The sequence below is a fragment of the Aedes aegypti genome, chromosome 3 (assembly GCF_002204515.2).
Source record: "Aedes aegypti strain LVP_AGWG chromosome 3, AaegL5.0 Primary Assembly, whole genome shotgun sequence".
In the NCBI taxonomy this organism is placed as follows: Eukaryota; Metazoa; Arthropoda; class Insecta; order Diptera; family Culicidae; genus Aedes; species Aedes aegypti.
This window is the reverse complement of record NC_035109.1, coordinates 304,349,897-304,366,936: the sequence shown is the minus strand read 5'-3', so window position 1 is coordinate 304,366,936 and position 17,040 is coordinate 304,349,897. Positions and strand designations below refer to the sequence as shown.

At 38.3% G+C, this 17,040-nt stretch overlaps 1 protein-coding gene across 1 annotated transcript; it reads right to left on the bottom strand.

The window, feature by feature from the left end:
* Nucleotides 1-12,461: 12,461 nt before the first annotated feature.
* LOC5577308 (10 kDa heat shock protein, mitochondrial) lies at nt 12,462-13,936 on the bottom strand. The gene has a single exon (XM_021851884.1). The coding sequence runs from the start codon at nt 12,882-12,884 to the stop codon at nt 12,576-12,578; it is 309 nt and encodes a 102-aa protein (XP_021707576.1). The 5' UTR covers nt 12,885-13,936; the 3' UTR covers nt 12,462-12,575.
* Between the last annotated feature and the right edge of the window lie 3,104 nt (nt 13,937-17,040).

Genomic DNA, 17,040 nt, shown 5'->3' with positions numbered 1-17,040 from the left:
AATAAAAATTCCTTAAAAAAACTTCCAGACAGTCTTCTGGGACTCGACAAAAATACCTTTGAGATTCTCGCGGAAATATTTCTGAGAATTTTGTCTTTCTAAAATTGTCTTTTAAAAGTTACCCTAGTTCCGGAAATTCCTTTTGAAATTCTTTTGTAAATATAGCTAGAGTTCCTCTGAACATTGCTCTGGAATTATTCTGGAAAATATTCATGAATGTATGCATATGCATTTCCTGGAAACCTTTCAGGGATTCTTGAGAAACAACTTGTGGGATTCTTTTGGCTATCACTGTAAAATTCATGGGATTCTTTCATATTTTTACACAAAAACCTGAATAAATCCATAAGAAATCCCCCTGAAAAACTTTCAGTAATTTCTCTAAAACTCTTTCGCAAATCTACCTGGCTTTCGAAAATCTTTCTAGAATACTAGATTGCTTTTATGAAGAATACCTATGGTGTTTCAGGAAAAATACCAAAGCGATATACATAGAATCTCAAAAAACTTCCGGTAGGTCTTGAAAAATTCCAGAAAAACGTCTGGAAAAACGTCTGGAAAAATCTTCTAAAGATATTTGAAGCCTTCCAGCAGGATTTCTGAAAGAAAACTAAGGGAATTTCAGAAAGAATCATAAGGGGATACTCAAACGAAATAATCACAGAGAGTTTTCTTAAAAAATTCGAGAATCTTGAAGTAATTTAAAAAAATTTCTGCTAGAATCCTCTAAAAAATCAAATAGGAAGCATTGGGAGGATCTTCAGAATTTCCGACTTCCGTAAGAATCCCAGAAGGTTTTATAAAAGATTCTCCAAAGATATCGGGAAGAATTCCAACAGTATTTTTGGAAAAGTCCTAGAAAATCCGCAAGAATCCTTGAAAAATATCCGAAAGTATTTCAAAAGATTTTATGAAAGCATCTCAAAGGAATTCTCGTAAGAATCCCAGAAGTGTTTCCGGAATAAATTCCAGAGTAAGAGTAGAGTCCTAATATAATGTTTAGTAAAATCTTTTCAAAGAATTGCATTACGATTTTTGGCAAAATTTTCCATTGTATTTCCGGAAAAAACGCCCTGCAGAATCCCAAAGGGGATGAAAGAATCTCTGACGTAATATTGGAAGGGTAACGACATTTTGGTTGGAAGAAGAGCAAGATCTGGAAAAATTCTGTTAGTACCAGAAGAACTCAGAGAGATATCAGAAACAATCTTGAGATTTGCAGAACAATCCAACAGGGGTTTTTAATTATTAATAAGTGATTTAAGGAAGAATTTTAGGAATTTCTCAAAGCATTCTTGAGTAATTTCTTGAACAATAGTTAAGAATTTTTCATACGATATACTTTAATTCAAATTAATTTTATGTGTAGCATTAAATTTCACTTTAGACAGATCTCGTAACATCAATATTAAGTTTAATTTATAAATTTTTAGCACATAGGATGAACAACAGTTCTCAAAGAATAAAAAAACAATTCTCATGAACTTTCGAGGATACAGTTATGTTCGTTATTTGATATTTAAATACTTGTATTATATTGTATCACGGCGGCATACGGCAGTATCTACCTCGTAGACCTATGGAAAATCATGGACGAGAACAGCTTCCCCGGGAAGCTCACGAGACTGATAATAGCGACGATATGTGAAAGTTTCAGGCGAACACTCCAGCTCGTACCGCCGGGGACTACGACAAGGTGATTTACTTTCGCGCCTGTTGTTCAATATTGCGCTAGAAGGTGTTACGTGGAGAGCCGGGCTTGATAGCCGGGGTACGATTTTCACGAGATTCAGTCAATTTGTTTGCTTCGCGGATGATATGAACATTGTCGGCCGAATATTTGAAAAGATGGCAGACCTGTACACTAGGCCGTCCCTTATTTTTCGAAAATGCGAAATGTTAAAAGTTCGTTGTTGTAAAGAGCTCGTTTTAGTAAGAAAAAAATCAGGTAAAAATTTGAAGTCCATACGTGGACGCTAAGTGGTCCCCCAACGACCCTAAAGGTATTGGGTGTAGATGACCCCCGTGCGCCGAATCAAGCTCGCTGCTCTAATATACGCAACATGAGTACGAAAAACCACTACTAACAAATTGATAATCAGCATAGAATTTTAAGTAAAATAATATTTTATACTGTGGATATCTTCATAACACTGCACGCTGACATAAAATTCAGAACAGCAAAGAGATCGTTCAAATATTACGTAACGCAACCGGGGGAGGGAGGGGGTCTTCCGAAATGTTACGGTCCATACAAAAATTTTAAATTTTTCATGCATAAGCTATTACGTGGGGGAAGGAGGGGGTCTAAAGTTGGAAAATTTTGCGATACGTAATATTTGAATCATCCCAAAGAAAACAAACTCTTATGCTGATTATCAACGTGCACAGGACAACTCGTTAATGGTGGCTTTTCGTACTCATGCTGCGTGCACTAGAGAAGCGAGCTCGATTTTGAGCACGAGGTCATCTACACCTGAAACCTTCAGGGCCGTTGGGGGACCACTTAGCGCCCACGTACGAACTTCAAATTTTTACCTGATTTTTTTCTTACCAAAACGAGCACTTTACAATGACGAACTTTAAACATTTCGCAATTTCGAAAAATAAGGGACGGCCTACTGTACACCCGCCTGAAACGCGAGGCAGCAAAAGATGGACTGGTGGTGAATGCGATCAAGACAAAGTACATGTTAGCTGGTGGGGCTGAGCGCGACAGGGTTCGTCTAGGTAGCAGTGTTACTATGGACAGGGATACGAGCAAGGTGGTTGACGAGTTCGTCTACCTTGGATCCTTGCTGACCACTGACAATAACGTTAGCCGTGAAATACGTGAATCAGTGAAAGTCGGGCCTACTATGGTCTCCACAAGACGCTGCGGTCAAAAAAGTTTCACACCCACACCAGATGTACCATGTACAACACGCTCATAAGGCCGGTAGTCCTCTACGGGCATGAAACGTGGACGATTGGTACACGGTTGGTATGGTTGGTACAAGAAGGCGTGGAGTGCAGCAAGCTAAATGGGCGGATAAAGTGCGCATCGATTTGGCGAGCGTGGGGCAGAACCGAGGATGGAGAGATGCGGCCACGAATCGAGTATTGTGGCGTGAGATTGGTGATTCAGTGTTACATGTTTAGATGTTAACTTAATAAATGAAAGTGAGTTATGCGCTCTCGGTACACTGAAACATAATATTAAAAATAACGAACTTTAGGCGCTAAACCCACCATGCAACTAGCAATAAAAATGTAATAAATTATTATAACTCATCATATTCCGGGCATTTATCAGAAGCGGAATGTGTGAGCAAGGCCAGACTCTTACATGAAGATTCGTGCGTGGGGCTACAGCAGCGACCACAGTGCTGTACGATGATGACGGCACTCGAAGTCCTCCCACCGCTAGTTAGCCATCGCATGGCCGACGGACGGACCAAACGGTTCCATTCAATCCTGCCCAAGAATGACACCACTTCCATACCATCCGGCAGTCAGTGATATAGCACAGACAATCAGACGTAACACTCAGGAACAAATTTCTTGAAAATTCATCGCCCAGTTTACGTTTTTATCATCTAGTTAACATATTACACAAAATACTATTTTGTGCAACAAGATGCCGGTAGTGTGAAGCATCGTGCATGTAGAATGATCGTTAAAGTAGTGGTCTATGTAAATTTCTTCAGTGTTACGTCGGTTTGTCTGTGGTTATAGGTTGCCATTGAAAAAAGGGAAGAGCAACGGCAAACTAGCTCAAAAACCGCATGAATTCCATTATCGTCGTCGTCATCATCACCATCATCGAGCTCGACTGGCTGCTCTGTATGCAACGAACATAAATCATTCAAAATTAAGAATTTAATTTAATAAATAACAGTGGTTTCTGGATCCACCCTTTGCGCCGGTGTGGATAAGAGGTTCCAACGGAACAATTTCAAACGGCCCTGCTATGGGATCGGACCGGAGGTCAAAATTGGCAGTAGACATTGGAAACAGTCTGTGAAACCACAAGATTAGATATTTTTTCTCGACGGTTGTTTGCGGGTGAAGTAATAGCTTTGTTCACAGCAAGCTTCCTGAGTGTTAGGTTTTTGCTGTCCAACCGATCAGCGACAGCCTCAAGCTGTAACCACTTGCTAAATAGGGTTACTTCACCTGCAGCTAGTAGCCAGCTGCTACCTTTTGAATGTTTTGTACTACTTGAAGGGGCTTTATTCATATAGTGTGAAAAATGAAAGGCTAATTTATCAAATAGCGTGCGACCAGCTGTGAGAGCCACAAAAGTTGTTTGCAACTTTGTGTAAAGTATTGGCAAGGTTCACGCGATACCTCGTATGAATCAGCAGATATGTATAGATAGGATATCGATTGTCGTTTGGAAGTTTGGCGGTTGATGCTGTAATCACTTTGTCAATTTGAGAGAATCATTATTCATGACTTGAATACTGCCCATAACTGCATAACAGTCACATTCGACATTTTTGACAAATTGGAGTTAATACCATGGAGGGTCATCAAATGATAAATACTTTCGATCAACTTACTGAAATCTGTGAGATTGTTCTAGAAAACTCGAAAAAAATACCAAGTTGTTTTGTCACATTGGCAACTATAACCGCATAACAGTCACATTGAGATTATAAATGAGCCTCGTAATGTAATAGCAATGAAATTACTATCAGAATAATTTTCTGATCATTCATCTAGTATGCGATATGAGTTGTACAAAATAGCAGCCTCAAATAAGCACTTTTGAGTTCCTGGTAATTTTTAGAAATTTTAGTTTTTCCATACTGCCATAAAATGCACACTTGGTATTCCATTTACTCAATGCCTACTTTTTTCGAATGTTACAAATATGCAGTTATGGGCAGAATAGTGGTTAGTATTGAATTGAATGACATAATCAGGGCCTTTTTATATCATTATTTGTATCATTCAAATCTCCCAAACATTCAATCAGATATTTCATTTAATTTCAAACAACTGTTAAAATTTTTCACTGAAGAAATTAATTCATATAAAAGCAGCGTCCAAAACTATAAATTATTATACTCCACGTTTGTTCCAATGTTTCAACTACTTGGTAACTACTTTAGAAACAAGTAACGCAAACTTTACTGTATGTAGAGCTTTTATCCTAGTAGGGGAACATGGTCCAATGCGCACTGATGGGGTGAAATGGCGCACCTCATTAAATCACTCCTACAACGTTTTAATTTGTATTCTTTGCCAAGCAATGTTAAAATATGTTTACCCAAGAGTTGCCGCTACCTTAATTTTCCGGTGAAATTCAACATTTTTTCACTTTTTCGCCTAAATATTAAGGTTTTCCGATGATTTCATCAAGGAATAAGTGTTTCCATACTACAGAGCAAACTCATGGAGAAACTTGGTTGCTTACTACTAGCTCTCCATACTAAATGGCATTCGGTCATTTTGAACCACCCCCATTTTTCAACCCACTTTTCTACACGATTTAAGGTGAACAGCACAAATCTGGAGAACCGAACACCTGTTTGAGCCGAAAACTTAATCGATTGGTCACCACCAGCTAGTGACCAATCGATTAAGTTTTCAGCTCAAAAGGATATTTGGTTCTCCAGATTTGTGCTTTTGAAAATTTGAGGTTTGGCTTCGAGTTATCTTCACCTTAAAACCGTAAAAAACTAAAATTTGGGATTTGCTTTCATGATGGTAGCTGGCAAAAAGTTACTGTTAGGACTTCGAATGGCGTTAAAATGAGTATCTCTTTAAGAGAAAATGACACAAATTCTTGAAGTGGCATTTTGGATCATTTTACCCTACTACAAGTAGCACGTGCTCAAGTGCGCGGATATTTTTGTGAGCTCATGGCAATCTGATCACATGCTCTTGATAAGAAATCCGTATACATTATGTCTGACTACAACAAATATATTTGTTTTAACCACAAAGCGCATGATCATACATGGTTAGATATCAGATCAATAGGAAACCCGCAAAATAAAAAAAAAAGAATAGACAATTCGTTTTTATACTTCAAAAGCAACTTTCACTTTAGAATTGAAAAATAAGTTATTTGGTATGGGCATAATGCGTTGAATGCGTACTAAAACTTCTCTCTCTCTAGTTGTAAATTTGCAGTATCTAGCTCAGTTATCAAATTAGCCACCGAAAATTTTAAACGAATGATTTATCACTTTTTAGGGGTCTATTTTATAAATCGAGCAGATTTGTGTGACTCGCCTGTAGTCATTGTCGATCAAAGTAAGCATGCATATTTCAAATGTCACCCGTCGACTGCCATAGTAATCTAGTCACATAGAGTGACAACTGTCGAAAAACTCGAGTGACAGAGCCGTGTCGAGCGATTTTTTTGGTCGACAGTGACTCCAGTCGAGTCATTTTGATCGACTCGACTTCTAAAATGTGTATCAGTGAGAGAGAAGGGTCCTTTGGCTGGAACAAATATTAATTTTATCTTTTGTCACCTCCTTCACTTCAAAATCATCGTGAATTTGGAAGGGGAAAATAAAAAAAAAAGAACTTTTTCTTAAGAGTATTTTTTCGTGTTTTGGATTCTATTATCTTTTTAACATTGGGCCTGCAGTTATGTTTTATCATTGTCGATAGAAGCTGCTTGCTAGAAACCGCCTCAACCTCGAATATCAAAATATTTCCAAGCTGTTGTGTTTATGTTTTTACTTACAATTTTGTTATATCGTGACATCAGTCTTTTATTTCATAAACAACAATCTTCCAGTCGGTTATTGCTCCAGAGGATTTGTAGGATAGGAAACGGGAAGGATCTGTTTGAAGTCGATCAAACTTCTGTTCTTCAGGATGCTGTAACAGTGATTGGAACCAGTGCTGTAAACATTCGACACTTTTTGCTTCGGCTGCTGTATATCCTGAAAAAGATTGTTATAGGGTGATGTGCTAGTATCCATCGTATTAAGCATTGATCAGTGAGCGCTGCAATTTTTCCAGTATTGCAGTGAATGATGCTGATACAAACCGATGCCAAACAATTCTTTCTCAAAACGGCTTTAGCATTGTACAATAACATATTGATAAATCTTGATCTGTTTTTGGAAATAATGCAAAGAAAATGCATCTTATCGTATTCTCAATCCGTCGTATCGTTTTCAACTCCGTCGCAACCAGTTTCCAGATTCGTCCCACAACTTACGGCTCACTGTGATGTATTGAGTGGTTCAAACACAAAATATCAACGCTATAATAAAATTTTTTACTAGAATATATAGATCTACGGGCATCTCCCTCCATTCCTTCAGCATGATGGAATATACTAATTTTCTTTAAAATTCATTGTTCGTCATCAAAATTCAGCCCAAACATATGAACACAATTCCTTTTGACCGTACAATTATGGCATTTGCTCACAGTACAGCGAAAACAACACAATCAAAGGAACTGTATTTTTACGTCGAGCGTCGCGCACACATAGATGCGCACAAGCTTTTTTTTTTCTCAGTACGACGGATTGAACTTTGTTTACATTCTCAATTATACGCGGCGGTTGAGGAAATTTCGTAAAGTTTGGTGATTAATTGAAGTTTTACGGCGTGTGATTGGAATGAAATCCTTCAGTGAAGAAGTACGAAGGTTTTCCATAGTGAAAATAAGTGCCCGGCGAAGTAAGTCACCCACGGGGGCGGGAAGAAACTTGTGTTCGAAAGTGGTGTGACTGATGTCGATCGCTAAGCATTTCTCTCAAATCGTGTTCGTCCATGCGATTTCGGTGAAAAAGTGAAAAGTGGATAATTGAACTGAAGTTATTTATCGAAATACAGTAGTTTCATTGCATTTTTAGTGTATAGGTGGACGAATCATAAAAGTGATTAGACTAGCTCATCATGTAATAAACGCTTTAAACTGAAAGACGTCCCTCTATTATTTGCTACAATTCAGAAGTGGGATACACCATGTTACTTCGAAGCCAGAAAACTTCGGCCGAGCTGGAGAATATTTCCATAACGGGATCCGGAACATTGGAGAATGAAGAGACACGGAACGATAACTTTTCTTAAAATTCAATCATTTCCGGTGCAACCATTCCTACTGTCGGATGAGATGAGAAATGTAAGGAGTTCACTTCAGGAAGGCGGATCGTGTGCTGCAGGTATCGACGTTTCAAACGCAATGAACGCTGCTGCTATCGCTGTCCAATCAACTTCCAGATCGGTGTTAAAACGCATTGGAAATGGAGGTGGAGACTACGTCCGTAACGATTTCAATCAAGGTATGTCAATACAAGGAGAAGGATCGTCGCTCAACATAAGTTCAGTAAATGAAGCTCAGCGAGAAAATTATCAAACAGTTTTTGGTCGATTCAAGCCAGAAGAAATTTCAGGATCGTAATGTGCCGCGCGTGAATGCGGATGTCAAAAATTGTGTGTCCTGCATTTTTTTTTTTCCGCTGCCAAAAAGCATTTTAATGAATTTCGGCTGATGGCGGCAAGGATTTCCGCTGTATCTTGTGTTTCATTGAAACTGTGTTCTCCGCCGGTTAAAGTTTACTTCGCGTCCGTTATAGTATATAGGAAGAAATTGTTAAACTTTAACTGTTGATAGTTTAGGGCAACCGTGAAAGTGTATGGATTAGCGGAACATTCTGCAACTGCCCCATTGAAACGGAATCAGAAGATATTATCTGAACAGCTGAAGGGTTGTTACATTCAAAGTTTTGTTAGTCTCAAAGTTTAAATTAGATGCCTCGCGATTTGCCGGAGCTTTATTTTGTTCTTTTTTATTCCGTTGACCCTAGAGGGATCGGTTCTGCTTAAAAATCGCGGAGCAGAAAATTACTCCCCTACTTTTTGTTTCAAGCACTACATTAACATATTTCTTCTTTTGTTTAGTTACACGTTAATCGTACCCACGCGACATTTTATTTATTGTTATTTTTTTTTGTTCCGATGACCCTGGAGGGATCGGATCTGCTCTTAATGATTACTGAGATGATAACCAGAGCTTACACTACTTTCACAAAAACGGTTGATAGTACTATTCGATGCAAAATACTCTATACGGTAAATAAAACACATGTTTTCTTTTTTGAATGCCGGCATTCAAAAGATTAAAACTTAAAAAAATAAACAACAAATGCCCTCGGTCTATCGCCAGCTTTTCAGGCGAATCCTGACAATATACCTATCCCAACCTCCACCTCCGTAGCACTTATGAGGGCGTCGCTGAGTCGGTGGCCTCTCATTAAGTAAGTGCTACATCAACATTTCCTTCCCCTATCCCATGTTACGGTAAAGATGGGCGTGGCCGGGAATAGCGATGTTAATGCTATTGGTATTCTTCTTCATGATTGGATCAAGGTTCACTCCCCAGCCTTGTTCCTAAAAGCAATCTGGAGTAGATTATCAAAAATAAACATTAATGTTGCTAGTATCCAATCTACGAAGTATACCGTAACTACGCTAACGCTAACGCTAACGCTATAGGTGGACGAATCATAAAAGCTTTCACAAAATTACATTCGGAAAATGAATCTATGTTGCAAGTAAGTTGGAGTACCCGCCGTAGTGGAACATTTTAAGTTTGATACGACGAAAAGTAGCTCTTACGACGAAGTAGAACGAAACCCTATTCGACCGCTTAGACGCTTTATGCGCTACAGATTATCGTATCAAAATCGTGGTCAGGAGTTCGATCGGATGTGGAAGGATTACGTGAAACCTTCGCAGGTTATATCAACTACTTGAATGAAGTGGAGAATCGAGCAGAGAATGAAATCATCAATGATTCTAAACTGCATGACAATAGATCACTGAAAACTGTACCTGGCAGCAGTTCCCAGTCTGCATTAGCCAAATTTATGTATAAACTGCTTAATCATTTTCTGATCCTAGAAAAACCGTTCACTCCCGTGAATTTGATCATGTATGTTCCGATTGAAAGAAGAGCAAAATATAAATATATTGAAGGACTATGTTTTGAATTCGACGTAAACGTCTATCGTTCATTCAAACCAAATGCCACTTTTGTTTGGAGGCTGCCTCAAATCAAGAGTGATCAAAAACTCAGAATTCGATTTGGCTAATTATGTGAAAGCGGCAAAGCAAAACGGACTAAAAAAGCTCTTGGAGACCGAGCTACGTGAACCGATTAAGATTTAAATGATTTTTAGACTTTTGTAAAGGTAACTAGGGAAAGTATACCAGTTATGGCCATAGTGGTTCCCTATTTGGCCATATGTGAAATTTTGATAACGTTCACATTTTAAATCTTTTTGAATGTTTTAACATAAAGATATATCTTAAATCTAACTGATACAACACAGAAATATTTTCAAAATTTAAGGCATCAAAGTGATTACGCATGGCGAAATAGGGAACCACTATGTCCATAACTGGTACACCTACCCTCCTTTGAATTACTGATACAGATCATCTACTAACTACTTTTGTTTTATTTTTAGATGATAAAGACACCGATAGTGCTTCGTCTGAAGACCTTTTGGACATCGTAAAAGGAGTCCAGATGCTTTTAAATGACGGTCAAGAAGTTGAAGACATTATTCTTTGAGATCAAGATAAGAACCTTGTGATAGTAAATTCAATAAAATTAAGAAAATTTTCGTAGCTGTGATATTCGAGAACGATTTAGCAGTTGCTCAGGAAAGACGACATGTTTCCCTAAGCGATCTGATGGGAAAAAGTGAAGAGATAATGAATCAACTATTTCCAGAATCTGTTTAAAATTCACTCAAAAAACATCACGTACTAACTCCGCAAAACCATAGTAAGGTGAAGATGAATCGAAGCCAAAACTGAAATTTTCAAGAGCACAAATCCAATCTAGTGACCAAACGAAAGTTTTCAACTCAAACGGATGCTTGGTTCTCCAGATTCCAGATAAAGTATGGACTGCAAATAAGTACTTTGCGAAAATCACATTCGGATCAGCACCATGGAGCTAAGCAGTTCCAACACATGAAAGTTATGGCAGGTATGTTTTGGTGCACTAACATTAGGATAAATTCAAACAAATTTCGTATTCCAATTGCCCCCGAAAAGTTGATAGACATCTCAGTTTGAAGTCCAGCCCTGAAATATTTTTCTGCGCAGTTCAAAAATCGTTAACTCCATGATACAGGTCTATTCAATGATACAAGCATTTTATTTTGTTTCAGTTGTTTTTTTAACTATAAAGCAGCAATTCCAGTGGACTTTTAGGGTGCTCTAGTCAGTGCTACTCGGGGCAGTGATCTGTTTTGAAGCACGTTTGGATAGCAGAGGATTGAACGCTTCAATGCGCATCGTACCTTCGTGCTGTGTCTACACGAATTCTCTCTGCTCTTGGAAGTTTTCAATAGTTACCTAAAGCCAAAAACTGTACTTTTCAGTGCTAAAATAAAAAACGGTACTTTTCAGTGCTATTTTTTCTACTATTGATCCCTTTACGATCCTTGTTAGGAACCGTGCATTCGATTTTTTTTTTGTTTTATTATAGAGACTTTCAGCCCTGAGCTGGTTCGTCTCTGAATACCTTCGATTTTCGATTTTTGTTGGATCCGTTAGCGAAAGCTAGTGGTGGTAATCCTTCTTGGATACCGTCTTGGAAAAAAAACTCTTCAAATATCTCGTTTTCTTTCGTTTATTTACTAAACTGCCGTGAACCGCAAGTAAGTCCCATCTGCATTTTCGTCAAAATTGAGCTGAGTTCAGTTTTTAAGATATCTGTTAATGCTCTTTCAGCTGCCCTTATGAGATATTATTATTTATTCAGAAAAACTAAGAAAAAAACAGCAAGTCAAATTGCCCCATAATGAAAATAAACCGCATATCGGTACCACTACAGATTTCCGCACAGTGTAACACAAAAATGTACCGTGATTTGATCATCTCTATATTTTTCTTGGAGAGATATCATAATGAAAAGCAGATTGTGAAAGTTTAATTAAAAAATGGGATGGGATTTAAAACTGTCACTAAAATCTTGAAGAGACGAAGTACATTTTTTTACTTATAGTGACAAAACTGAGCGTTTGTTCAAACTGGTCCTGAAAGGTCTCTCAAGTGACTATAAGTCACCTGAAGATATCAAAAATGGAATAAATGATTTAGCTGGGTTTTCCCCAGTCCCAGTAATCATTAAGAAAAAGAGAACCCAATCTGGCATTGTTCGAAGAGGGCTTTCTCAAAAATATTATTACTATGAGCACTTCCACAGTTTTTAACTAAGAGCTTTCTTTGTCAATGTTACCATTTTCGCATTCGTATATCGCGTTGCAGGTACGATGATACTCTATATCGACGAGTGACATCTGAAATATGCATACTTGCTTCGAGTGATAGTGACTACAGATGAGTCACATGAATCTGCTCGAAATACAAAATAGATCCCTCATTCCAAAGCAATAGAAATATTGGAAGTTTACATTTGATTTTGGGTTATCATGACCCCAGTATTGATATATCAAGTAAAATTTGAAGGCATTTGGAGTGAACATTACACAGTTTTATTTTTGAGGAAGCTTGACTAATTACGAACCTTGTTCAAAGTATTACACGTCCATGTTACATTTACTATTGCAATTCTTGCTCCGGTTGTTATTGTTTCTTCTCTAGAACTCCCAAAATGTTTGACTCACGGAACAATTGGTACAGTTTTCCATCTCCTAGATCAACCTTGACTCCTCCAAACGGCACCAGAACTTTATCACCAACGTTCACCGCCAACGGAACATGCTCTCCGGTTTGCATATTACGAGTTCCTGGTCCGACTGCTATCACAGTACCCTCTTGCATTTTGATACGGGATTTCTCCGGTAGAACGATCCCACCCTTGGATTGGGTGAGAGCTTCAGCGCGTTGAACAAGGACACGGTCCAGCAAGGGAATCACACGTTTTGTGGCCATTTTTCTGAAGGTTCACAGTGTTTAATGACGTCGATGAAGAATGTTTGCTATGATTGAATTAGCTGACTTCCCACGAGATTTTCACTTTTCAGCCACCTTTTAATTCATCTGGCAATAAAAACACAAACTTACAGAAATAATACAACAAGTTGCGGCCGCTTTATTAAGTAGGTAATAAAAAGCATTAGTTCCAGTTTCATCGCGTGTAATTCAATAATTCCACACTGCTTGAGAAGCATCCGAACTCGTGCATTGCTCAGAAGGAGCTCTGAACCGCAACTCATCATGAAGAAAGTTTTCCATCTGCAATTGCTTATATCTTCAAAGAAGACCAACGAGCACTAAGCAAGATGTATCGAGCTTGCAAGTCTTTGCGGGGAGAACACCATACTGGTGTCCCTTGTATCCAACTCCCCATGGCTTCAAACTCGACGAGTCCAATACGTCCTGAGTGTGTTTGGGATACAGATTAGAACGAGAGCGGTGCACAGCGCAGAAAGTAACGTAATAGAATTAATTAAAACTAGTTATAATTCTTAATTAACAAAAGCAGCCGGTTTCGGTCTTGATCCACCGACCGACTGCAGACAGCCGAGCCAGTTGCATGTCACAAAACATTCCGTGTCAGACGAGGTCAGTGTGGGGATCGGAAAAATAAAACACCAGCAAAACTATAAACGAATCAAATTTTCACGCCAAGCCACCGCAACCAACTTTGTCAGACTGCCTCAAAAAGTGTGACTTCGTCCTAAGTCAACCCGAACCCGAAGGTTGGTGCTGCGGTTCAATGGTGGATTTTGTAATTTTGTGGTTTTCGGTTCTATCTATGGAAACGTCGTCTTTTTATGAGCTCCAATTAACGTGGGACGTGTTTCGGTTTGCTTTTTTGTTGTTTTGTTACAGCTGTGTGAAATTATAATCGTTTCTAGCTGGAAAACATCGTGTCGATGATTTTACGATTGATTTATGGTCGGAGTTGGTGCACGTTGAACTTAACCCGTTTAACTTTCTGTGCCGGTGTTTCCATTATATCAATGTTAGTATGTTGTAAATCAAATAAATGCCAAATGTTGTTGTCATCGGCGTTGTGGAATTTGATTGAAATTGTTTACGATTTCATAACAGAACCAGGTTTTATGAAGACACGGTCTTAAATTGAGAATCTATTTCATAGTTTTCTTCTTATTCTTCTTCTTCTTCTTCTTCTTCTTCTTCTTCTTCTTCTTCTTCTTCTTCTTCTTCTTCTTCTTCTTCTTCTTCTTCTTCTTCTTCTTCTTCTTCTTCTTCTTCTTCTTGGCACTAAGCCCTCACAAAGCCTGCATCTCAGCTTAGTGTACAATGAGCACTTCCTCAGTTCTGAAAGTCTCGTTAATAAAGACAATTCATTCACAATTCATTACTTCCACAGTTATTAACTGAGAGCTTCCTTTGCCAATGTTGCCATTTTCGCATTCGCATATCGTGTGGCAGGTATGATGATACTTTATGCCCAGGGAAGTCATACAAATTTCCTTTACGAAAAGATCCTGGACCGCCTGGTGATCGAACCCAGAAACCTTCAGCATAGCTTTGCTTTGTAGCCATGGCTAAGGAAGGCCCCCAATTCATAAATTATGAAAAATATCAACGTCATATGCAGCCCAGATTCCCCTCTCACGAAACGTCAAATGCAGCCCACCGTTTTTATGGCTGAAAAAGTGAAAAGTATTGTGTTCAAAGTAAACTGTTATTAAGAACTCAGTCGGCGGAGCAGTTTTTTTTCCAAAGTTGCTGATAAATCTAAGCAGATGATTAATTATTTTCAATGTCTGCTACATTTGCTGGCATGCAATTTCACTCAAACGGCTATTTATGATTCGATGTGATGCAAACTCAATCATTTTTTGCTGAGAGGTTCATGTGAGGATTTGAACAGCATGCGCATAATTGGTATAAACACAAAGTGGAATAAGAAAAAAAGTCAGCAATCACAGAAAAAGAGACCGTCTTCGCGAGTCTGTTCTGAAAGGGTATGGTGGATGGATGTCGAAATTTTCTTGCAACAATCAAATATATTTTTTTAGTCTCGGATGAAAGCTATATTCTTCCTCTATAAGATGCTATTAAGTTTGCTTTGTGTTCCAAGGGAAAAATAAGACATATCACGTGCAGAAATACCTAAGGTTTATCAAAAAATGGGCAGTGTTGATAGACTCACACTCAAAATCTCAATCAATACGCTCTCCCGTGAGAGCAAACTCATTAGAGATCTGCTTCGCAAATCTCACGCTTGGGATTTTGATCCAAAATCAACTCAATCAACTCAAACCGTAAAAAAATGATTCAGTCGCAAAACCCGGCAAAAACTCGTAAAATCCAAATGTTGTTGTTTACGTTAGAAAAGATTACTATAATCTTACCAGACTAACAAGAAATTATTGCTTCGGGTGAGTAAACTGTGTAAATACGAGACAATGAGTCAAAAAGGTGAGCCAACTCATCCATGATATTTTGACTGCTGAGTTGCATGATTGACAACTCACGCATGAACAATCTCAAGCGTGAGTTGTGAGAAATTGAGTTTTTCACAACACTGCTGTTCGGCTAGCTGGCGTACAAGGGGTCCACCACTTTGAGAAAACCGAAAGGACCACCCTCTAGTTTTAACATATACTAGCGATCAGTGACGAAAAATTGGAATTCTAACGATGGGTACCGATGGCGGCCTGGTTTCAGCGAGAGTTGCTCAGTAATTATTTTTTAAAGATTTTGGACAATGTTTTAATTGAAGCCCCTTACTTCTGTTTTCCCTAGCTGCGACCATGTTCAGTATTGTTATATATTGTTCAGTTAAGTGTCAATTCAAGAAACAAAATCAAAAATTGATTGTATAGCGGAAGCAGGATATTTTTTTATGGGTTTGGTAAACATTTCATATGATTCATTTGCCTTGTTGGGATTCTGTTTTATATTTTTCGCAATTTCTCATCGTATAGGCTATTTTTCATCACGCCAATCTGTCATGAAACGGCCAATTTTCCTGCACTGGAGTATGCAGTGCGGGAATAGTCATTACGCAACTGAAACCAGTGCTGTAATGATTGATTACGCATCGCTTTCTCATTACGCAACTGTTTTGAGTTGCGTAATGAATCATAACTGGGGCGCAGATAGCCGTAGCGGTAAACGCGCAGCTATTCAGCATCTTTTCGGGTTAGAAATTTTCTCGACTTCCCTGGACATAGAGTATCTTCGTACCTGCCACACGATATACGAATGCAAAAATGGTCATTGGCATAAAGCTCTCAGTTAATAACTGTGGAAGTGCTCATAAGAACACTAAGCTGAGAAGCAGGCTCTGTACCAGTGGGGACGTAACGCCAGGAAGAAGAAGAAGAATGAATCATAACACAACAATTTTCAAAAATTGTAGAATAATGGTGAATGCATTCCGATATAATTTCTGATACCCTCAAGTGGACTTCTACGAAATTGCAAAAAATGTTGTACGTAACTCGTTGCAGAACTTGATTATTACAGTTCTTGTCGTAGTAATCTTACTCGGCAAGCCTCGTAGCATAAACTTACGACTTGGGCTGTAAAAATCATCATTCTGCAGCTTGTTCCGTAAACTACTATTTTGCATTTATCCATCGTAATAGGCTGTTTTTCATCACGCCAATCCGTCATGAAACGGCCTTCTTTCCCGTACTGAAGTATGGAATGCGGAAATAATCATTACGCAACTGAAACCATTGCTGTAATGATTCATTATGCAACGCTTTCTCATTACGCAACTGTTTTGAGTTGCGTTATGAATAAATACACAACTTTTTTTTCAGAAATTGTAAAAATCATCATTCTGCAACTTGTTCCGTAAACTACTATTCCTTGCAATGGTGATTTGAAACAAATGGTGAAATAAAATAAAAATATGTTTGTCTGATGGCTGAGCTATGAGATCCGAACCATTGTAACGCTCTTTTTTAAAGAAGACATATTTTCACACACCCCTTAAGACTCTTTGTTCCTTGCTACGACTATAATATGTATGTTTATTAGTTGAAGACTTAAGCTTTATGTCTGTGAAAGAAACATCGAATTAGTTTTAGAGTTATGGCTGTTCAAACATCTGTGTATTGCCATTTTTAACACAGTTTCCTGACAGTTGAAACAT